Source organism: Nasonia vitripennis, chromosome 5, assembly GCF_009193385.2.
Source record: "Nasonia vitripennis strain AsymCx chromosome 5, Nvit_psr_1.1, whole genome shotgun sequence".
In the NCBI taxonomy this organism is placed as follows: domain Eukaryota; kingdom Metazoa; phylum Arthropoda; class Insecta; order Hymenoptera; family Pteromalidae; genus Nasonia; species Nasonia vitripennis.
Genome location: NC_045761.1, coordinates 11,871,296 through 11,892,094, shown reverse-complemented (window position 1 = coordinate 11,892,094; position 20,799 = coordinate 11,871,296). Strand labels below are relative to the sequence as shown.

Below are 20,799 nucleotides of genomic sequence, written 5' to 3'. Positions count from 1 at the left end.
CTACGTTCAAGCAGGTCGAAGTCAACAGCCGTCATGAGACCTACAGTTCTGTCGGAGACTTTTATAGCGAGCTTATTTTCAACTCGATTTTGATATGCAAATTTTACGCGCTTCCATCCTCCTCATGGCGTTACTATCAGAGGTACGCATATAAAATATCTGCATCTTCTCCGCGACTCTCGCACCCGAACGTTTGCACGACCAACGGCGAATTTGCATGTCTAAAAATATCGACCTGATTTTGTGTGAAAAATAACAAACTTAGTTCCTCGTCCCGTTCCGCGATAGAGGCATAACGTATATTCCACTCTCTTTCTCTCTCTGTATGTAATAAATAAGCTCCTCTCCGCTCGGCATAATTCCCGTCCGCCAATCGACTCGGTCGACGTGCGCTAATACTCAGCTCTGTCTCTCTCTCTCTCTCTCTCTCTCTCTCTCTCTCTCACACACACACACACATACGCACTGCCTCCAGAGAGTATCTCGGACGACGACGACGACGGCGTTTCCCGGCGACTCGGCAAAGTTGAGGCACCTGTCGGGAAAATTGAATCCCGCCGAGTGCCCGAGGCCGCGCGGCTGTTCCCCGGTGACGGGGGTAAACTGCCTCCGGCGACTCGCCCACTGGCGCGACAAATTGCCAGGTGATGCTCCTATATACGTATACACCTCTAATATCTCAGAGCAGCTTCTTCTACGTTGTATGTCACATACACGACTCCGTCGGAATTCAAGCGACCTACCGAAATCCCCGGGACAATGCGAAAAGCGCCACATTACGGCGGACAAAGCGAGAGGCCAAGTTACCAGCGCACTTTCTTCTCCGGCTTCACGAGCCGGCTGCCGCCGTTGCTAATCGCCGAGACTCGAGGAGCAGCGCTAGGCGGAAAGCTCGCCGTCACCCCAAGAGCCGACGTCGGAGAAAGAGGTATTGTACGGAGACTTTTCTTTTTTCTTCTTCTTCGAATATGCTCAGCTTGTAACCAAAGTTTAATCCTTCACAGAATCTCACCGACGATAAGCAATAGCGATCCTCCAGGAGACAGTCGTCGCGGCTCACCACAGGTGGTCCTCATCGTCCTATGCAGCCTCGCGGCGATCACCGCCTCGGCCCTACTTCTGTTCTACCTCCGCAGGCGGTCTCGACAGTCTTCTCAACAGCAGCAGCCGCTTCTCGATAGCTTCTTCTGGTAGGTAGCATGTAAAAGCGCGCTTTGATCAGCGGCGGGCGTGCAATTGATAGCGAACAAACGCGCGTCTCCACTTGTCTGACTTTAAAGCCCGCCGGAGAACGAAAAGAGCCGGGACAATCTCGGGGAGATCGATCGGTGCACCTGCTGCTCGTCCAGTCGCGGGGATCAGTCCGCTGCAGCCACTTCCGCGAAGTCCGCAGTAGCGCCGAGGAGGAAGACGAGGAAAAAACGCAAGAGAAACAAGACCGACGTCTCGAGACACTACATCGAGAACGAAGAGCTGAGGAGCAGGATAGCTTGTATTCTGAGAGATCAGTGCAACTTGAGGTGCGACTGCTGCAAGTGCGATAATGTCCAGCAGCTCGATCGAGGTTCGCTGAAATTTTTTTTTTAGAGTAATTTTTAAGATTTGCGTTGCTAATGAGTCGTTTTCTTTGCTCGACTTAATTCAGGCCAGCCGAAGCGCGGCAGATTCAAATTCTTCCGCAAGAGTAAGGATAAGAAGACTTGCAACGACGCGCGATGCGACGAAAACAAGATAAGCTGCCTCGTGGATCTGTGCGGTAATCAGCCGCGTGATAACGACGACGACTCAAAAGCCATCAGAGGCAAGCCTGGATTGCGGATCAAAGAGTGACGAGCATTGTACGCGTGTAGATGCCATCGGCGAGAGGTGAGTTAAAAATATACCCCGACACGCGATGCACATGGAGAATCCAATGGTTCTATACGATGACTCGGTATGCGTGGGTGTTGCATATGTACATATATGTCTAGGAAGAACGGGACGGTCATTGGCACGCCGCTGATGGCGATATCCGGCCGCGCCGATTGCTCGCTGTGTGTGTGTGTGTGTGTGTTTGTGTATATGTGCGTGTGCGTATAATTGAAAATGCCTTGAGAGAAGTTTAGAACAAAGTTTATTAAAAAAGAGTTTATTTTTATAATATTTTAGTACACAAAAAAGGTAGTTAAAAAAATAAATGTCGAATTTGCTATTCAATCATCGTATATGTATATCATATACCAATAACGTCAATGCGTATCTGTGTTATAATATCCACGAAGGTGATGTGTATTATATATATATATTGACGCTGTCGAAAGTATAACATGCTATGCATATCATATATCATACGCCGTGTGCGTGCAGTTGTTAGCGATCTTCGAAAGCAAAAAATTTATAGTCCTCGTCTCCGCGCGGGAGATTGTGTGTATAGGTGCAGTGAGGTACGTGTGTATATGCAAATGGCCTATATTCGAAATCAGCGTTACATCGTCTCTGTATGTAAGTGTAAGCTTTACAAGGGATCGAATGCGAGAAAGAGAGAATAAGAGACGAAAAGTAGCGAACAAGTGTTTCGCGGCTCGCTCTGAAAACGGTGTATACGATTTTATCGATCGGAGCTAGCGCTCCTCTTTCTCCGTCGCGACTCGACTTGTTAGCTCGCTCCGTCTCTCTCATTCGCGCTAAACAATAGCATGAAGTCGCATATTCCCTCTATTGTGTCTAAGCGCTCTAGAGACCCGCGCGATGCAGTGGCCGTGCGTGATAATGTCTGAGCTTCGCTTTTGCTGGTGTACGAGAATTTTCGAAAAGGACACACATTTATACATACAGCAATTTTCTATATGCGCACTTATAATTGTAACAACAGATTGTGTACCCGATATTATTATATAAGAATGTTGTATAAGAACGCGACGCGCGTATTACAAAAGAGCGTCTGTATGTGTATAACGTGTACGTGTGTGTTCAGAGCCATTGGCGTATCAGCTCCTTATCAGGACGAGAGCACAAGCGAACATTCATATAATATTGTTATCGAGTATAGTATTTGTATATACAGCAGCGACGAGTAGAAATCATCGGTTGAAGAGATATAGCTCTGTTATTGGCGCGATTGGGAAGAGAATTACGGCGTCGGGACGAGGGTGTCGGAGCGGAGGAGCCTGCATTACGTGGAAAAGGTCTGGAAGATGCCGGTGTAAGCAGCGTCGATCGTCTTGTTCCAAGCCTCCGCGGTTTCGGCCGTGAACTTTGCCCCGAGCTTCTGGCGCAGTACCTCCGCTATCACCTCCTTCAGATGCTGTAATGGATAGAAAGATAAGCAAGAGGAGATATATGTATGAATTAGTCGTAATGATTACGCGTCGATGATTACGCGTTTCCGACGAGTTCCGCGCGCGCATAATGTACTCTCGATATATACGCCGGAGACGCGATACGATTTAACGAGCACTAATTCGATTCAATCGAGCGACGCTTCTGTACCTACGGATAATAATGCTTCTCATCTTTACTAGCTGTTTCGCGAGAAGCTCGAGAGTTTTCCACCAACTTTTTGCATTCTCGATTTAAAAGTTCGCGCGCGCGCGCGCTGATAGAACTTTTTTTATCTTCACCGATGCGCTCAGTGGCGTTATACCTATACGCAAAGTTTTCGCGCGAGTAATTTCGCAGCGTCTTATTAAAGCTTTAGCATATCATATCATTCTCATTCCGATCCCGCGGCTCGAAATTAAAAAGCGGAAAGCCTCGCTGATGTGTATACATATTTACTATGCGCGCACGTGTCGCATAATTTGTCCGCCTCTTAAATAATCAATAAGCTAGTGCAGGTGCGCTATGTACATACGTAAATGTATGATCGTATAAGAGTATGTACTCACGAGGAACTGTTCTTTGGTCTGGCCACGTCTGTGATGCCTCTCGCCTATGGCGACGAGGTTGGCCTCGAGCAGGGCCGGATCGTTTATGGAGTCGATGAGATTGTTGAGTGCCGTCACGATGTTGAGGCAGTGCGCCTGGAATTTCTTGTTGGCCGATAGCTCCTCGAGCGGCACGTCCTTGAAGTGCGTGAAGACCTTCTGGTATTCCGGATACTTTTTGAAGTAGCTGCACAGAGTTGAAGCGCGTTTTCGAGGCATTTTAAAACAGCGAAGTTTCGTGCGCTAGGATGTATCCGATGGTAGTCGAAGTTTCGGCGAAAGCTCGTTGAGAATCTTTGTTCGTCATGTGACTTCGAAAGATCTCGATTGGAGCAACGGCTCCTCGCTAATTAAAGAAACTCGCGAAACAACTTGGAGCTATGACGACTGACGTGTGCCGAGAAATCGTTAAGTTGGAGCTTTACGACTTGGCAAAGAGCTACGGCTCTGTTTTCAGGCAATTTGAAACGCACATGATAATAATAAAACCAAGACGACTCGGCTGTGGAATATTATTCTCGGAGTCGCCGCGCGGACGTGTCGGGATTAATGATAAAGTTCAGAGCGCGAGTCACTCTATACAAGGCGAGAGCAGTATAAATATTGCACCTGCGGCGAGTGAATAGTAATGCATCGCGCATAGCCGGCCCGCACGTGACATATAATAAGAGCCGTCGCAACTTTCGAAACAAAAAGCTCCCCCGAGAGCTTTCATAAAAATAGCTCTCTTTCTCGCGAGGCAAAGTCAAGTTATAACATTGTATACTCACGCGAGCATGATGGCAACGCCATTGGGTATCGGCTCCTTCCTGACGATGGCCCACATGTTCTGGACGAGCTTCTTCTGCCGACCGGTCAACCCAGTCGCCGGGTTCAGGACGTTGTCGTTGGCCGAGCCCCAAAACAGACTGCCGGACGAACCCATATCTCCTACGCTGATGCCTCGATTTGCACACCTGCGCACAACAACAATACCTGCACCAGCGCAATTACAAACGAGCCTCAGCAGCACAAAGAACGCACTCGAGCGCGTGGCCGAGCCAATAACAAACACAGAGAGCGAAAGAAAGCAATATAAGAAGGCAAAGAGGATATATATATATATATAGCGCTCGCAATATAGACTTAGGAGCGCGGAATCAACAGCGCGCGAGCAGCGCAATCAAAGAGCTTTCTTAATTGAAATCGCCTTTTCGACGCAGCGCTGATTTTGATTGCTGTTCATTGATTGGCACAATCAACGCGTGCACACAGAGTCGGAGAGAGAGAGAGAGAGAGAGAGAGAGAAGCTACTGTGCCCGAGTGTACAGCAAAAGCCCGATCGATTGGCTGCCCCCCGCGAAATTGAATTTTTTTCTCTTCCCCCGAGGATACGTAATTAGGTGTTATCCCCTGCAGTACAGCGGGCGATTTTTTTTCCCTTTCGTTTCATTAGAGAGCGCTCGCGGCTCTAGGTTATTCACCGGCTGCAGCTTCGTTATCGCGCGCTCGGCTCCGAAATTGTAAATTTGTTTTCCGCGTACGCGCTTATAGCGAGATAAACAATAATACTCAGAACTGATGCTGTAACTCACCGGCGACTCGACTGGCTCCTCGGAGACTCCTCGGCGCAGATGGAGGAAAAAAAATCGGCAGCTTATGAGTATAGCGAGGGAGAGAGAGAGAGAGAGAGAGAGAGAGAGAGAGAGAGAGCTCGTGGTGATTGCTGGTGTCCCTCGTGCGAAGCGGACGGGCGCCGAGTGCGCGCGCGTCTTTTCGCATGTGTCATGTCTCGCAGCAGCCGGCTTTTGGCCCTCCCGCCGACTCTTCCCCTTCTACCGAGAGAGGAGAGGAGAGAGCTGCGACGCCGCAGCGCAGAGCAAGAGAGAGAGAGAGAGAGAGAGAGAGGACTTCTCGGCGGCGGCGTTGTCGTGTGTGACCCGATTCTCTCTCTCTCTCTCTCTCTCTCTCTCTCTCTCTGCCTCGCTCTATGTGTACGTGCGTTATTATGTGCGCAGTATAGGTTCTACGGCGGCCTCTAGTGCGATAATTAGAAAAACGAAGCCGTCGCGCTGATATCACTTTTTCGGGGACGAGATGAAAGGGACAATCCGATGTAATGAAAATAGAAACGAGCGCGGAAGATGATGGTATAATGGAGAGACGTGCCAAGAGCTCGCTTTTTTCCATCTCTCTCCTCGACTAGACCTATATTTTTCTCTCTCGCTTTCCGGCGGAGCTCGTGTGTGTGTGTGTGTGTGTGTGTGTGTCACGGAGACGTGGAATTTCTCGCGAATTTTATACGCTTTTCTAGAGATAATTAACGCGAGTATGTGTGTGCGAGGGAGTCAAAGCGACGACATTTTTCCAATTACAGACGCTGCGCATTGGTCGGCCAGAGATACGGACGCAGAGGACAATTTATAACATGCATACGTACAGATCGAGTTGAATCGCAGTCTTGCTCGATGATTTCACGACGAGAAAGATTTTTGTATGGTACAGTGCATCAGAAGCATCACCGATTGAGCTCCGACGACGAGTTCTCCTGCTGCTGTATTATTATATATTCTACATACATTAGAGTGGACTGTGGAGACAGCTGAGGGTCCCTTATACCTGAGCCCTTTACTTCAACCAATGGGGATTTTGGACGCGACTTTATGCACTCCATCCTCTCGCATTATGCTTTTATATTGTATCAAGCTCAAGTGTCAGCCACGTGACTCGAATACCTATATGCATATCTACGTAGCTTTTATACGCATGTATGCATCAATATATCTATGTATGTGCAGATGAACGTATGAGGAATTCCGCAATTATTCTTGAAGGATAAAAATATAAAGGAAAAAGAGCTTTAATTTGAAAAAAAAAATTGTTGAAAAGAGCTGCTTTTAACTCATTGATATATTTTTACCTACAAGCAATTATTTATTTATTTATTTATTTATTTATTTATTTAACCAGTACAATCATACTACATGTTTGTCTATATAGCTATAGACAACAGTAGCATATCCTATAGAGGCAAAACAAGTTTACCTGTTATACATAGGGCCGGTTCACAAAACTTAAACTTAAAAACTTACATACTAATACTAAAACTAAACAATTCACGATTTGTTTTTATAAAACTGGTTAACGGTGTTATAGCCTTTGTTTGAAACTGCAATTATATTTAATGAGTTGCTTTATAACTATATTTGATATAACCAAAGTTCATTAGGTAGGTCATTAAATAGTTTAATAGCTATTACGTAACTATTCTTGTTACAGAATGTTCTTATTTCTAGTATTGGATTTACTTGTCTGATATAGTGCTTTTAGTTTGGAATGGTGATAATACAACGCCTCTGTATATTATATACTCAATGTATCTGTCTCATGTTGTAATAAAAAATTAGGCCTAGGTAACTTTTAACGATCTTTTTAACGTATTTTTAACGATCTTTCATTTTCAAATCAATTGAAGCTTCTTTTTTTACTATGATTTCAGAAATAAATAAACGAAGGCTATATACTCACTGCTCGCATAATTTAAATGGCCGAGAAAACAGTATGTACCACAAGGCACTTTTTCCGCGCTGGAATGTCATTTCACGTAGAACGGTAAAAATAATTGTTCTCCGCGTGCTCCAAAATTTGATGTCCCTCATATTTTTACCTTCCAGCCATACAGCAGTTTTTATTCGTATGGAATTCCTCGTATACATGCACGCACACAACGTGTCCCGCGCGCACGGCGACGGCGCATTGGCCCGTAGAAAATCGCGCGCGCAAATTTGAACTCGTGCACGTACACTCGAGCCGCGTCTCGCTGGTGTGCGTACTCCCGGTGCGCTGTATGCGCGAGAGAGATATATATATATGCCATGCGCGAACGCGAGAGCGAGACTGTACTCGCGACAACAAAACAAACCGTGAACAGCGGCGGAAGAAGGCGGGAGGTGAAGCTGGCACGTCTCCTCGTTCTAAATATCAAGAAATCATGGTCTGACAATCCTCGAAATTCACTAATTTCAGCGCAGCTCATCACCTCCCAGGTCAGTCTCTCTGATTTTCCGCGAAACCCTCTCGCTAATTCCCGACCGGGAAAGCTTGTCTCGAGCTCGCGGTACCGAGCCGTCCATACGCATACCTATATACATCTCACGTCGCCATGTTATCCGAACGTATTATATTTTCCCTCGAATTCTGCGTACCGGAGACTTTCGCGATTGCGACTTCTCCGGGATATGCTTTGATTCGAGGACCGTGTTGTTCCTCGGTAAAGTTCGATTTTGCAGCCAGGCCTTTCGAGATGAGACTCATCTGTTTTACGCATCGCGAGGATCTCTGAGGGAGGTCTTCAGTTTATGTATGTATACAAAACTGCGCGACCGTTTTTCGCGAAATTTTCGGATAATTACGCTGCTCTGCTGCGAGTTATCAATGAAACTGAAAGTTTTTCACTCTGAAGCATCTTCCACTGAACGTTTGGAGTAACTCCAACTTTGAATGAGGGAATTAACGGGTAGTTTTTTTTACTCTGCAGGAAACACCATCATAATCACCAGCGTGCCGTGAGCCTCCCGTCTTCTGCCAAACGCCAGTTTCACGGGTTCATCAGTTCCCCTGCAAAATCAAAATCCAAGCGAGAGAGAAGCTCGAAATCAATCAATAATGGCTATCCTACCACCAGACCCAGTTTATTTGATGAGAGGCGACATGGGCCCAGTCCATAGTCTGATGTTTCGAGTTTCACCTTACATCGAGCATCTCTATGCAGGAACTGAAAGTGGACGGGTACACATTTGGGACTTAATGGTGAGAACTGTGATACTGTACAATTGTGCCTTGTACTTGTGCACTCATTAAGCCAATGATATCCTCTTGCTCTATTTCAGAAAAATCGTGAAATTTTTAAACTCAATACCTCTAATGAGCCTTGTTTGGCAATGCACAACATGGCAGACGAATGTTTTATTACTCAGAGAAAGGGGGGTGCGATTAATTTCTGGCAGGCTCGCAGCTCCAGTTGGGTCATAAACAAAACTGTTGACACAGATTATTGTGGTTTTTGTCGGTGGGTATCAACATTTTTTTCTCAACAGGATAATAACTCTGTTCTACAATCAATTTCTCTTATCATTACAGATGCCAAGTTTCAACAGAAAGTGAACTGTTAATACCGCTCAACGACTCACGAATTGGATTATTTTCTTTGAAAACTTTGAGAACGGAAATAGAGTTGAACCCTGCTCATTGTCTTCCAGATATGAAATCTCTTGGACAGGTTATGGCTATAAAACCATTTGTGAATGAATCTCAATATGTGTTGGTTGCTTACGATGGTGGACAGATGTCTTTGTGGGACTTGAGGTCAAAGAAGATTCTATCCTCGTTAGAAGTTGAACAATGTCCCATGAGTGTTGATTATAATTCTACTTTGGTGCATGGCATTGTAGGGAGTCCATGTGATAATTTGGAAGTTAGTAAAGCATAATCACTGCAATCAATTGATTACTTTAAGTCTCTTATTCGTATAATTGAATTTCCAGGTTTTTTCATTGTCCAGGGATAATGAACTTTTTGAGAAAACAAGATTGCCTTTAAAAAATCCAGGTACATCAGCTATTGCGATCAGACCTGATGTTAAAGTATTTGCTGCAGGAGGTTGGGATGGTCGAATAAGGATTTACTCATGGAAAACGCTGAGACCGCTCGTCGTTTTAGATCAGCACAAAGCTACAATCCATGACATAATCTTTTCGACGTGTAAAGTTGAAGCTTACAACAGCAAATGTCTAATGGCTGCTGCTGGCAAAGATGGAAATATTTCTCTTTGGGACCTTTACAATTAATTGGATACCAATTGAATAAAAGATAATATTTTCTATATAATTGAATTTATAGTACAAATATTCAGAAGAAAAGACTATTATCATGAATGGAGAGTTTATCTTTGATCATGAAATAAAATATGTATTTTGAAATAATTTCAATATTTTAAATTCAAATACAAATGCTCCAATATTAATTTTCCATAATTTTAATAAGTACTTTTCTTCTAAAAACTTGTGATCTGTGAATAATAATTTTTTTTTAGTTAAACTGTTATCATTATTTCTTTAGAAAAATGAAGTTTATAAAATTAAAATGCATTTTAATTACGTTACAAATTAAAATATTAATTTATTTATCTCATCATTACTTTGGCTGCTTGAACTTGAAAATTAAAAGTCAAGGTGAGTATAATGAGAAGAAATGCGTAAAAAATATTTACAATTTTAATGAACAAATAACAATCTTTCACCATATTCAAAAATTACTTTTGAGATGAATAATTTTGCTTAAATAACACAACATCCTGTCAGAATTTTGATCTTGAAATAATTTACATTGCAAAATATTATGCGGGAATTCCAAGAGTCTTACGAACTAATTTTTGAGCAATCCTTTCAAATTCTGTTCGGTCTTCTCTCCACATTTTTGCTGCGTCAACATTTGCTCCACTCTCATCATTTGGTTCAGCTAACATGCTAACCACACTTAACAGAATTTTTTCTACGCTTTGAACAGGACTCCATCTTTCAGCACTGCTTTCATATCCCATTGGGTCATCACCGGGGGCATGTAAAATACTAATGCAAACTCGGCCATCTGAGTATACTGTAAATTACAATGACATAAGCTATGCATCATTTTTGCAAATTCTTAAATTCCTCAAACATTTCAACTTACTGTTTGGATGGAAAATTTCACATGTGAACTGCATCTTTGGTGGGCTTAGAGGATAATCAGTTGGAAAAACTAATTTGGCAGGAAAGATGCCACCTTCGAAGCAGGTTCCTTCAGGACCCCTAAAATTGCAATTTGTTAAACACTTGGTGACCAGACCTAAGACATATATACAAACGCGATTAGTGTACATACGTAATTAATGCTTCCCATTCGAAAAAATTTTCTTCATTCACTGGGCCAGCCATAATTCCTTCAGGCGGATTAACCGTTAATTCTGAAATTTATTCAAAATTCTTGGTAAATTAAATAATCGTTTTACAAAAAATGTTATATTAATGGGTTCTTTTTTACGTTTGTACTCAGCCATTAAGCGTCTTAAGGCAAAACCTGCCATTATCGAATATATTGGTTCCTCTTCTTGTAAAAAAAGTTTTTATAAAATAATGTTTGTAAAGTTGACGATTATAAGAAACAATTTTCTCCGCAGTATATCAATCGTATATGTTCAGTGCTGTGACAATTGCAAGGTTATATATTTGAGGTTATAGTAAGTATAGCATCAGCTGATGATTTGTCAAACTTTGCTGATGTGCGGTCAAAGCGACCCGCGGAAAAATCTGAACTCGTACTTATACTTACGTATACCTACAACTTTTTAATGAACTGGTTTAAGAATTTCTCATTATAGAAATATTAAATTCAGGTTTTTTTCATTGTATATAACAAAATAAACTAATGTAATTAAAAAAATTTTGATTTATTGCCAAAACTTTAATAATTTATTTACAATTTAATTGTTTTAAAAAGATTCAAAAGTTTTTATTTATAAAACCTATTTACAATTCTTCTCAACTACATTTTCTATGATATTCTGGTGGTGCTGCTCCAAAATCTTGAAGACTAAAGTAGTCACTGCTATTTTTGTGTAGATACCTCAAGAAATCATGAATGTGCGATAGTAGAAGTTGGATGCTTTTTTCATCCAGGGGAGTGTATGATAACATGCTTCCCAATTTCACTAGAAAATAAGTTTTTAATATAGAAATATTTTTGTTCATCTTTAATTTTTAACGATAGATTTACTTACCAAATAATCTCAGCAAATGAAAAGCTCCATATATCTGACTAGCAGGTGTATTGGGTTTTTCAGTCATAATATCTCCATATTGGTGTCTTTCCCATCTATACAAGAGTTGGGTTCCCAACATAACGTTGAAATACTCCCTAAGACCTCTTGTAACTTCCAATACTGCAACTTCTCTACAAAAATAGAAAAATATCCAAAATTTTAGCTTATTGTCTTATGAAATTAATAAAAATTGTGTAATTTTAACATACTTATTTGGAGTATTTGTTTTACTTGATGTTTTGAATTTTGTATAATCATCTAAGATTTTATCAACTGTGTGCCTTGCTGGTAATATTACCAATTTCCTTTGTCTACTGATTGCGTCCCAATCATCAACCAACCATGGTTTTAATTCGTCAGGAATCTTAACTTTAATTTCAACTTTGGATAAAAATTGCTCCTCTGTTTCAACCGTAGGATCAATACGACTAGAAAAATATTTTACAGATCAGTATTCATTTCTTCACACTCTGAACTAATAAAATCGTTAGATCTTACCTGCGCTTTCTTCTGGGCCCATCTGATGAGGAATCATTTGAAGTCGGTGTAATGGATCCACTGTTCTTTTGATAGCGGCTGTTTATTCTCTCGCTTGTGAGTGTTGGAGTATTAGACCTACTCTCCGAGTCTTTATCTTTGCTTACTTCTTTACCCTTCAAACTAACTTTTGAAAACACTGTTGATTTTTTGCCTTTCTGGCCAATCTGTTGGGCTGCATGTGTCTTTTGAAGATCTTTTTGGCGTTGAACATTAACTTCATTGTATTTCATAACACGACTCTCTGGTACCCATTCATCCCAACTGAAAGACAATGAAAGGAATAAGTGACAGCAATGTTGAGATTGTTAAATATATAGCAATAGGTGTGAACCCATACTTTTTATTCCATCCAGCATAATGAATCAGATATTTAACCTGCTTTTCTTTTGTTACGTTAGTTTTCAAGCACTTTGCTTCGTAAATTAACGGCCCATGGAAGCATAAAACGCGTTCACCTGTGAATTAAAAAAAAATCATAATTATTATTCTTTTTGTAATTACTTTAATTAACCATTAAAAATAGTACAAAACTAGCTATACCTTCTTGAAATTTGCAAGTTGGACTGCCAGGCATTTTGAATGAACAATGCTATGTTATATTTGTCTACACATTAAAACGTTTTACTTTGTAAACAATAGCTACCTAGCATAGCTAACGAGTAACGACTATAAGTACATAAGACAACATAAATAAACAACACGAGCGCGCGAGAAAACACAATCTATAAATATAGATATACATGCAGCAGCCATCTTCCAACCAGCTTATGATGTGAATGGCGGTAACTTTTGCGCGCGAAATTTGAAATCTGTTTAAACTATCATTTATAATTTTGAACTCATTTCGGAGTCGTTTATAAGATAAAACTTTAACTTTTTTTATCTTAACAGAACTAGGGTAATAGTACTTCTGGTTTTATTAAAAATATGATAAAAATGATCATCTATTGTTATCCATAGACTTTTGCATTTTAGTAGAAATATTCACATGTCCCTGCGCTTTTCTGTAATAATCATTTCTAGATGGTTTTTAGAAAACCGATTTAGAATCGATTATCGTACATGTATAATATTTTACACGTTTTCACAAAGTTACATGAACAAAAAAGTTATATTTAAACATTTGGGAACTTATTATTTATGTTTTACTCTTGAACTGTATTAAACAAATTTCGTTTCGTCGACCAGTAGCCGCCAGGGGGCAGACATTCTCGCGCTCATCTTAATTCGCGGCTCGCTCTTTCTGCGTTCTATATATCACTAATCATTCCAACCATCTGCCTATATATATCCCGCACCCTGCTGAGTAAAGATGCCTTCTATATTGTGCAAAAACACAGTCTTGTGAGATCATGCCATGCCTATTAAGTACACGGCGATAAATATAAAGCTGTCGCGCACACTCGCGCTTTACATTTCCATCTCCAATCTCTAAACAAGCGTGACCGCTTATCTTATGCAGTGTATACTATACATTATACTATAGCTATATATACATGTCTTTACGTTCTGACATATGTAGGTACGTTATACAAAAGCGCCAAATGAAACGAGCGCCCTTCCCATCGCACACATACAGCGCAGTTCCGAGTGATTTGTCCGCCCCCGCGCACGCACACTCTCCGCATCTATATAGGTATATAAAAACAGTGCACGCACGTACTATAGCTATATGTATCGCGACGGCGCGGCGGCGGCGGTGGCGGCGGCGGCGACGGCGGCGGCCGCGAAGAGAGCGCGATTGCATATTGCAAATGGCTGCGAGTCGTTGTTGCAGGTTATCGCCAAGGGGCTAGACGCGCTGCTGTTGAAGCGAGAGCGCGCTACAAGTATTTCTCGGCGCCAAGTACCCGACCGATTCAAGGCGAGGAGCTCGTTATACGGAGCGGAGAAACCTAATCGGCATCAGCGGGAGAAGAAGGAGGCGCGGGATGCGCGGGTCGGGCTACGAGGAAGAGTAGCCGCGCGCGCGCGCGCGAGTTGAGTGCATAAGCGACCGCGGTGTTGTTTTCGTGAAGTCAGCGCGTTCGCAGCTAGCCGCTGCAGCCGGCTTGTCTTGTTGCGACGTGCTGGGACAAGGACTGGCGCCTCCGGTTGTCGCCCGCGAGACTTCTCCAAGTGCGGCTGTCTATTCGCGTTTGTGCGTGCGTGACTAATTGAGTCTGAGCTGGAGCGCCTCGCGCCCCCGAGTGTATGATAGGCTGGCGTCCACGGGCAGAATGTCGGGCTACCGCCGGGTCAACTACTACGAGCTCTGCCGGCTCTGCACCAGCAGCGAGGGCACCAAGATGAACATCTTCCTCGAGGAGGGTCGCAGGAGACAGCTCCAGACCAAGATACAGACGTATCTGCCGGTTCAGGTTTGTCTTTTTTTTCTTCTGCTATGCCCTTTTCTGTTCTTTTCCTGTTTTTTTTTGCTCTTCGAAGAGCGCTTGTTTATTTTTGCGTCGAGTGCTGCTACTTATATACCCGCGAGAGAAGCTGTTTCCCTTTAGCCAGAACTCCTTATTACTTTGGAAGTATTTTTTTGCTTTTGTTGTTTACGTGACCGTCTGCCGTTTGCGCGGGGTTTTCCCCTGTTTAACTATTCTTTCGGCTTGTTTCGTCTTTTGTTTACAACTTGTTGCTCGTTCCAAAATGAATTTTCAAACAGACTGCTCTTTTGGCTGGTTTCTAGTGTTTTTTAGTTTTTAAAATGTGACAAATTGTAAATTGCTTTACACAAATTCTGTAGGTGCTGGAGGAAGATTCGCTGCCAAAAATTGTCTGCCTTGAATGTGTGCGTAAGTTGGAGAGCTACATTGAGTTCCGAGATGCCGTAGTGAATGCTGAAGGCATGTTGGAATCCTACTTCACCTCTCTGCGATTCTCGGAAGACTTTCTGAAAGAAGGCAAAGTGTACGTCAAGACTACTAAGATAGAGGAGAAGCCAGTCATTGCTGAGGAGCAGCGTCAAGAAGAAGATCCTCTTAGTGTTGTAGAAAAAATAGTTCCCACAACTACAACCACTCAAATTATAACGGATCAAACTCAATCGCATCCACAGCAAGTGTTGGTCAGCAATATAAATGCATCCAATTTACAAATAATTAGTGGGGTTCAGGCTCGAGTGCAACAATATAAATGTGCAATGCAGGTACCTGTCCAGAAATTGTAGCTCTAAAAAAGTCAAATTGTATTGAAATAATTTGTAAATTATGCGAAATTATTTTTTTTTCAGATGCAATCTGGAAATGTTGCAGCAGCTGTTGTTGAAGCAACAGCAGAAACTCATTATAGCTATCAGCAACAGACATCGCAGCAGATGACACAGCAGCAAAATCAAACTCAGAATCAAATAGTGGAACAGCAGCAGCAACCACAACCTCAAACAGCACAAATTCAAGTGCAAAACCAAATACAGAGCCAAAATCAAATTTCACAGCAACAGGTACAAACGTTAAGACAGATGTCTCAGCAGCCATCAAATCAAGCTAGTCAAGTAACTCAACAGCAGCAACAGCAGCAAACTCATGTGAGTCAGGAGCAACAAAACCAAACTCAAATAACTCAGCAACTGCAACAACAAATACAGAGACAACAGCGTGAACAGTTTGAAAAGCAAAGACACTTGCAACATATAGAGAAGCAGCATCAACAGCAACAGCAACAGCAGCAGCAACAACAACAGCAGCAGCAGCATCAACAACAGCAGCAGCATCAGCAGCAGCAGCAACAACAGCAGCAACAACAGCAGCAGCAACAGCAACAACAGCAGCAACATCAAGAGGTCCTACGAAGCAATATAATTTTAAAAACCGAGGACGTGAATGAGCAACAAGCTTTGCAAGCTGATCCGCAGAAGAACGAAGTAGTAGTTGTGAATCAGCAAAATCAACAAAGTCAACAAACGTTTACGACGGTCCAGGCATCGCCTGAAGTATTTTTGAGTTTGGGTTTCAAGGATGCCTTGACAGCGCAAGTTACACGGGATGATGCAAAGGAATTAAAAGATTTTGTGAAAAGTCCAGAGGATGCGTTATCGCGCACCTCTATAAGCCATATTTCGGAGTTCCTGAGAATCCGTTCGGGACCCGAGCAGCCCTCGCCATTAGTCACTGTGAATCCCCAAGCGATATCGCAGGCGCCACAGCGGCAATATGCTTGTCGAGAATGCGGCAAGACATTTAACTCTATGAATCAAATGAATGGTCACGATTGCACGACAGCTCTGTTAAATGAGGTATTTAAAATAAAATATCGTTATGAGTAAATTTGTTCATTTTAATTTTCGCGACTACATTATTGTACTAATCGAACGATTATTATTTAAAACAAATCAGGTGACAGAGATGAGCGGCAATGGTGGTACGGGCAGCGGTGGAAATGGTACAGGTACCGGTAACGGAGAGAAAGAAGAGAACCCTTTGCAAATAGTTATTGGTAGTCCGTTTAGCTGCGATGTTTGCAGTAAGGGCTTCAAACGAAAAGAACATCTCTTCCAGCATCGCAAGCTCCATACGGGTGAGCGGCCGTATGTCTGTACGACCTGTGCCAAAGCCTTCAGCCGAAAAGAGCATCTGGTGCGTCACCTTGTCTCGCACACTGGTCAAAAAATGCACGAATGCGAAGTCTGCGGTAAGAGTTTTTCGCGCAAAGATAACCTGCACAAGCATCGTAAAACCCATGGGATGTCGGGTCCCTACATATGCGAGACTTGTGGAAAGTCCTTCGTCGTCAAACATTATTATCTCATGCATTTAACGACCCACGCACCCGCTGTTTCTGATGGAATCAATTGCATACAAGATCCGCTACCTTACAAGTGCGATATTTGCCACAAAGCTTTCTCCGTCAAGCAGTATCTCACCACGCACAAACTCAGACACAGATCGAAGAGCAATAACTCGGCCCATGCCCAGACCAACAACGCCATGAACGGACAGCAGCAGCAGCAGCAGCAACAACAGCAGCAGCAACAGCAACAGGTACAACAAGCGACATCAAGCAACGAATTGACGGTTACGAGGGACATTACCACTGCTAGTATGAGCAATGGTACGGGACACGCCGGCAATGGTTCGGTAATAGAGATTCAGGGCGTCGTTGACAGGACAGAACAGCAGCAGAATGATGCCTTTGCCAGTAGTCATTATCAGAACAATGTCGCACAGTTTCAATGAGATAAGGGGAAGCGTGTCTATTACGTTCTCTTGCCGAACGGAAACAATCACAAGATCGTCGTCGTTTAAGACAAGAGAAATGTGGACACGCTTCGGGATTTCTCGATCATGGGCTCTGAATCTCTGGTATAGTGCTTTCGTTTATCTAACATCACACGCATCATTTTTTTTTATCCTTTTTTTAGATCCCTTGATAAGTTTTTTTTTACCTTTAAAACCAGTAAAATATTATGCGTAGAATTATGCAAACAAGTTATTATTTTTATATATATTTTAGCATTGTGTAAGAAATTTATACAAGAATCGTTCTTTAAAACTCATGAATTAAAAATTATGGCCGTATTCCGTAATTATCTCAAATACCGCGGAAGCTCCGAAATATCGCTTTGTTTGTAGAGAAATAATCACATTACGGAGTAGTCCAACAATTTTAGAAAATATGTATGATCTGGTCATGAATTTTTCTTTTATAAGTGACCTCTTTATAATAAGTATTTTTTATGGCAACTTAGCTATATGAAGGTAAAAATCTTGCATGAAATTTGAAATTTTTTCAACTCAACTGATATTTACAAGAAAGAGGAATGTTCGTCAATATATATTTATATATATACATATATTTTTTTTGTGTAAAAGAAATCAAAACTTTGACATGCATCTCCAGACATTTATTTGTTTTGAACGTTTTTTAATAATCTATTTTAAGATTTTTTTTTAACGAATCGGAGTTTATTTTGGATAAAGAATTTCTTTTGCTAAAATAACTTAGAGGCTACATACCATACATTTCAATAACAAAGGCCTATGGGATCAAACTAATACAATTGCTAGACTTAATTTCTAGATACGAAAAAGCAGTTACGAATCTGTATTGAAATTCGTATCAGGTAACGATGTTGCTCTCCTTTTTGTTGAAAAGGAAAATCTTTCAAATTTACAATCTGAACTAAAAGAAAATTTAAAGTACCGAAATTACTATACCCAGATTTAAAATTTCTTGTACCTACAAAAGGACATATGTAATTGAATATTCTATATATCTAGAAAAGAAACATATAACTTTCTAGACTAAACGATGAGAAATACATTCATAAATTGTCGATTTTTAGTGTCTTAAGGGAATTCTATACATATAAAAGAGTAATATATTTTAACAAATCTGTATTATAAACAAGTGTTATAAAACAGGATAAATTGATATTTCCTGGAGTAAATAGGAAACGTTTTATCTGAAACCGGTGACAGACATATTGCTTTATGGATTTAACCAATCAGATGCAAAAGCTTTATACCAAGAATTCATAACAAAAGTAAAAACTGTACATTTTTTACAGAAATATACATTGTAAACATAAACTAAATAGAAATTTTAATACAGAAAAGTTGTAAGATATAAAAGAGTAACATTTTATTTAGCCTAGCTTGATGAGAATCTTGGTATAAACATTTGTGCATCGTTATATCTTATAGTAAACAGTTTTTAGTTTGTAAAACTAAAAACTCGAGTTATAGCTGGTGCTATATCATGTTGTAAAATATTTTTCCAGTATGCATACGCGGAACGATACGCTCCACAATTTTGCATTTTGAGTGAAATTACACATGATTTGTATTGATCCTTGTAAAACTTTAAGTAAATCTCTTAAGATTAAATCCAATTCATCATTAACATAAATTTATTGTTTACACGTAAAGTTCAGGGAGATGCCAAACGCATGTATACTAACTTTCACAGATTAAAACATAAGATAAAATTAGATCCAAGAGTCTGTAGTGAAAATGTGTATTACCGTGTACCAAGTTTGATAGAGAAAACAAAATAATGTACTCATTGAACAGAAATTTTTGTAAAACTACGAAAAATTAACGTACTGAAATGGCTTGCTTGTGAGTTTCAATATTCTTCAAATTCGAAAAATTCCTTTCTATTGCAATACATGAAAGCTTACATTTGGCGGTATAAATCTTTATAAATTAGCGATAAAAGAATATTTCGATAGTTTTGAAAACGTCTAGATGTAAGGGATAGTATAAGAAAGAAAAAAAAATATCAAGATGCGTCACTTTTGCAAATACATATTAAAAGTTATTAAAGATATTGAAAACCACAAGCTTCATGCATTACAAAAGCACTGATTTTGGTAAGAGAAAACTTTGGCTTGAAACGGCTTTTTCTCTAGTATATACCTACGTACACAAGTGTGCAATTCTGCACTTATGCTACACTCATTAGAATCAATGGGTTTAACAATGATAGATATCATTTATTCAGTTTTATCGACGGTATTTCCTTTATAATAAAAAAGGAACGATTATTTGCATTAACCATTGCGTGACTTAGATACATTAAGATACATATAACATGCGTATAATTAAGAAAAGTACGATCTGTCTATTCAAAGTGAATTTGATTTCATGCCATCGATTTTTTTATTGACTTTAGTGATTCACTTAAAATATATGTAGTATGAATCTTATTGAGCAAACGTTTAAAACGAGTAAGTGTTACTGTAAGTGTCCATAGACTTTGCTAAGATCAAAAGATGTCGCGATTCACAAATAATATGTATTTAATCATTTACGTTTCTACTAAGTGCAAACAAAATTGTATTACTATTTTTTAAAATAACGATGCATGTATTTTCGTTTATTGCTTTTTATATTATTTTGCGCTCTTAACTTTTGTATACGTTTTTTAGTGTAATCTTTTAATTAAGCATACGCAAATACGATAACTACATAGTTGATTAATTAAAATTATAATCTTCAAAGCTAAAAATGTAATTTCTAGCTTGATGATATACAGAGGTAATTTACGATATTAAAGAGAACAATTCTAAATGAACGAAATATATGAGAGCATTGAAAGAATCACTTTTTCAATCGCATTCTGCGAAATGAATGCAAGAAAAACGGTATCATGTTCCCTGCGTTAAAAAAGTGACAAAAAACAGAAAAATTTTATTTTTTACAATAATTCGTAATTATTGTATTCACGCATAGCCTATTCAATTTATACCTTGGGTTATAAACTTCTGCATTCGTAGACGCGACTGATTAACGTTTACATTCATATTGATTCTTAAACGGTAAAGCGCTTTTCAAAAATTAAAATTTCGAAATCTGATAGAAAAATTTTCATCCTTTTGGCTATGACCGGCGATAACCGTTTGAAAATCAAAGGAATCTTCAAAATTAAGAGTAAAGAAAATGAAAAGAGTAGAGTTAAATTTGCATATTTGTGTAAATTATTATAAGACCAAAGATTAAAATATACTGTGTAATATATTGTAGTCATTAAATAGAGAAATAGATCTAATTCCACAAAAAATCTTATTTATTTTCCTTAAAATGCTTT

General features: G+C 40.4%; 4 protein-coding genes across 14 annotated transcripts; 2 read left to right on the top strand and 2 right to left on the bottom strand.

Moving 5' to 3' along the window:
- The first annotated feature begins 12 nt into the window (after positions 1-12).
- LOC100679284 (guanine nucleotide-binding protein subunit beta-like protein 1) lies at positions 13-10,030 on the top strand. 7 transcript variants are annotated; one of them, XM_032601087.1, is made up of 10 exons: positions 805-933; positions 1,005-1,190; positions 1,281-1,564; positions 1,646-1,866; positions 6,262-7,297; positions 7,384-7,930; positions 8,422-8,693; positions 8,774-8,952; positions 9,024-9,357; positions 9,428-10,030. In XM_032601087.1, the coding sequence occupies exons 7-10, from the start codon at positions 8,550-8,552 to the stop codon at positions 9,728-9,730; spliced, it is 960 nt and encodes a 319-aa protein (XP_032456978.1). In that variant the 5' UTR covers positions 805-933; positions 1,005-1,190; positions 1,281-1,564; positions 1,646-1,866; positions 6,262-7,297; positions 7,384-7,930; positions 8,422-8,549; the 3' UTR covers positions 9,731-10,030. The 7 variants fall into 7 exon arrangements, with proteins under 7 accessions (XP_031788367.1, XP_031788366.1, XP_031788369.1 ...); XM_032601088.1 differs by lacking the exons at positions 6,262-7,297; positions 7,384-7,930 and having other exon boundaries at positions 687-928; XM_031932507.2 differs by lacking the exons at positions 6,262-7,297; positions 7,384-7,930; positions 8,422-8,693; ... (1 more) ...; positions 9,024-9,357; positions 9,428-10,030 and adding exons at positions 13-142; positions 476-644; positions 1,975-2,357 and having other exon boundaries at positions 736-928.
- LOC100124253 (globin) lies at positions 2,097-6,579 on the bottom strand. Of its 4 annotated transcripts, none has more exons than XM_032601105.1 (4): positions 6,325-6,579; positions 4,676-4,880; positions 3,867-4,092; positions 2,097-3,283 (listed from the first exon to the last, which is right to left on the bottom strand). In XM_032601105.1, the coding sequence occupies exons 2-4, from the start codon at positions 4,828-4,830 to the stop codon at positions 3,152-3,154; spliced, it is 513 nt and encodes a 170-aa protein (XP_032456996.1). In that variant the 5' UTR covers positions 4,831-4,880; positions 6,325-6,579; the 3' UTR covers positions 2,097-3,151. The 4 variants fall into 4 exon arrangements, with proteins under 4 accessions (XP_032456996.1, XP_031788373.1, XP_031788371.2 ...); XM_031932513.2 differs by having other exon boundaries at positions 4,676-4,861; positions 6,325-6,429; XM_031932511.2 differs by lacking the exon at positions 6,325-6,579 and adding an exon at positions 5,480-5,777.
- Positions 10,031-10,138: 108 nt separating the features above from the next.
- Positions 10,139-13,914, bottom strand: Crl (courtless). Of its 2 annotated transcripts, XM_008217749.4 has the most exons (9): positions 12,820-13,914; positions 12,617-12,734; positions 12,238-12,540; positions 11,949-12,167; positions 11,698-11,870; positions 10,962-11,628; positions 10,803-10,884; positions 10,611-10,729; positions 10,139-10,538 (listed from the first exon to the last, which is right to left on the bottom strand). In XM_008217749.4, the coding sequence occupies exons 1-6, from the start codon at positions 12,851-12,853 to the stop codon at positions 11,459-11,461; spliced, it is 1,017 nt and encodes a 338-aa protein (XP_008215971.1). In that variant the 5' UTR covers positions 12,854-13,914; the 3' UTR covers positions 10,139-10,538; positions 10,611-10,729; positions 10,803-10,884; positions 10,962-11,458. The 2 variants fall into 2 exon arrangements, with proteins under 2 accessions (XP_008215971.1, NP_001154931.1); NM_001161459.1 differs by lacking the exons at positions 11,698-11,870; positions 11,949-12,167; positions 12,238-12,540; positions 12,617-12,734; positions 12,820-13,914 and having other exon boundaries at positions 10,962-11,156.
- Positions 13,915-13,982: 68 nt separating this feature from the next.
- Positions 13,983-20,765, top strand: LOC100124251 (zinc finger protein 853). Its single transcript, XM_008217748.4, has 4 exons — positions 13,983-14,639; positions 15,014-15,415; positions 15,500-16,501; positions 16,602-20,765. The coding sequence occupies exons 1-4, from the start codon at positions 14,499-14,501 to the stop codon at positions 17,439-17,441; spliced, it is 2,385 nt and encodes a 794-aa protein (XP_008215970.1). The 5' UTR covers positions 13,983-14,498; the 3' UTR covers positions 17,442-20,765.
- The last annotated feature ends 34 nt before the right edge of the window (positions 20,766-20,799 follow it).

Bases quoted from the DNA above. Each gene is read 5' to 3' on its own strand.
- LOC100679284 (XM_031932507.2), top strand. From the start codon at position 95: ATGCAAATTTTACGCGCTTCCATCCTCCTCATGGCGTTACTATCAGAG. The intron at 143-475 runs GTACGCATATAA...CACTGCCTCCAG, and splicing joins TCATGGCGTTACTATCAGAG to AGAGTATCTCGGACGACGAC. The intron at 1,565-1,645 runs GTTCGCTGAAAT...GACTTAATTCAG, and splicing joins TGTCCAGCAGCTCGATCGAG to GCCAGCCGAAGCGCGGCAGA.
- Crl (XM_008217749.4), bottom strand. From the start codon at position 12,853: ATGCCTGGCAGTCCAACTTGCAAATTTCAAGAAG. The intron at 11,871-11,948 runs GTATGTTAAAAT...CTATTTTTGTAG, and splicing joins AAAACAAATACTCCAAATAA to AGAAGTTGCAGTATTGGAAG. The intron at 11,629-11,697 runs GTAAGTAAATCT...CTTATTTTCTAG, and splicing joins TCATTTGCTGAGATTATTTG to TGAAATTGGGAAGCATGTTA.
- LOC100124253 (XM_031932511.2), bottom strand. From the start codon at position 5,666: ATGCGAAAAGACGCGCGCGCACTCGGCGCCCGTCCGCTTCGCACGAGG. The intron at 4,881-5,479 runs GTGAGTTACAGC...GCGCTGGTGCAG, and splicing joins AGGAGCCAGTCGAGTCGCCG to GTATTGTTGTTGTGCGCAGG. The intron at 4,093-4,675 runs GTGAGTATACAA...AACTCTGTGCAG, and splicing joins GGCGTTGCCATCATGCTCGC to CTACTTCAAAAAGTATCCGG.
- LOC100124251 (XM_008217748.4), top strand. From the start codon at position 14,499: ATGTCGGGCTACCGCCGGGTCAACTACTACGAGCTCTGCCGGCTCTGC. The intron at 14,640-15,013 runs GTTTGTCTTTTT...CAAATTCTGTAG, and splicing joins AGACGTATCTGCCGGTTCAG to GTGCTGGAGGAAGATTCGCT. The intron at 15,416-15,499 runs GTACCTGTCCAG...TTTTTTTTTCAG, and splicing joins AATATAAATGTGCAATGCAG to ATGCAATCTGGAAATGTTGC.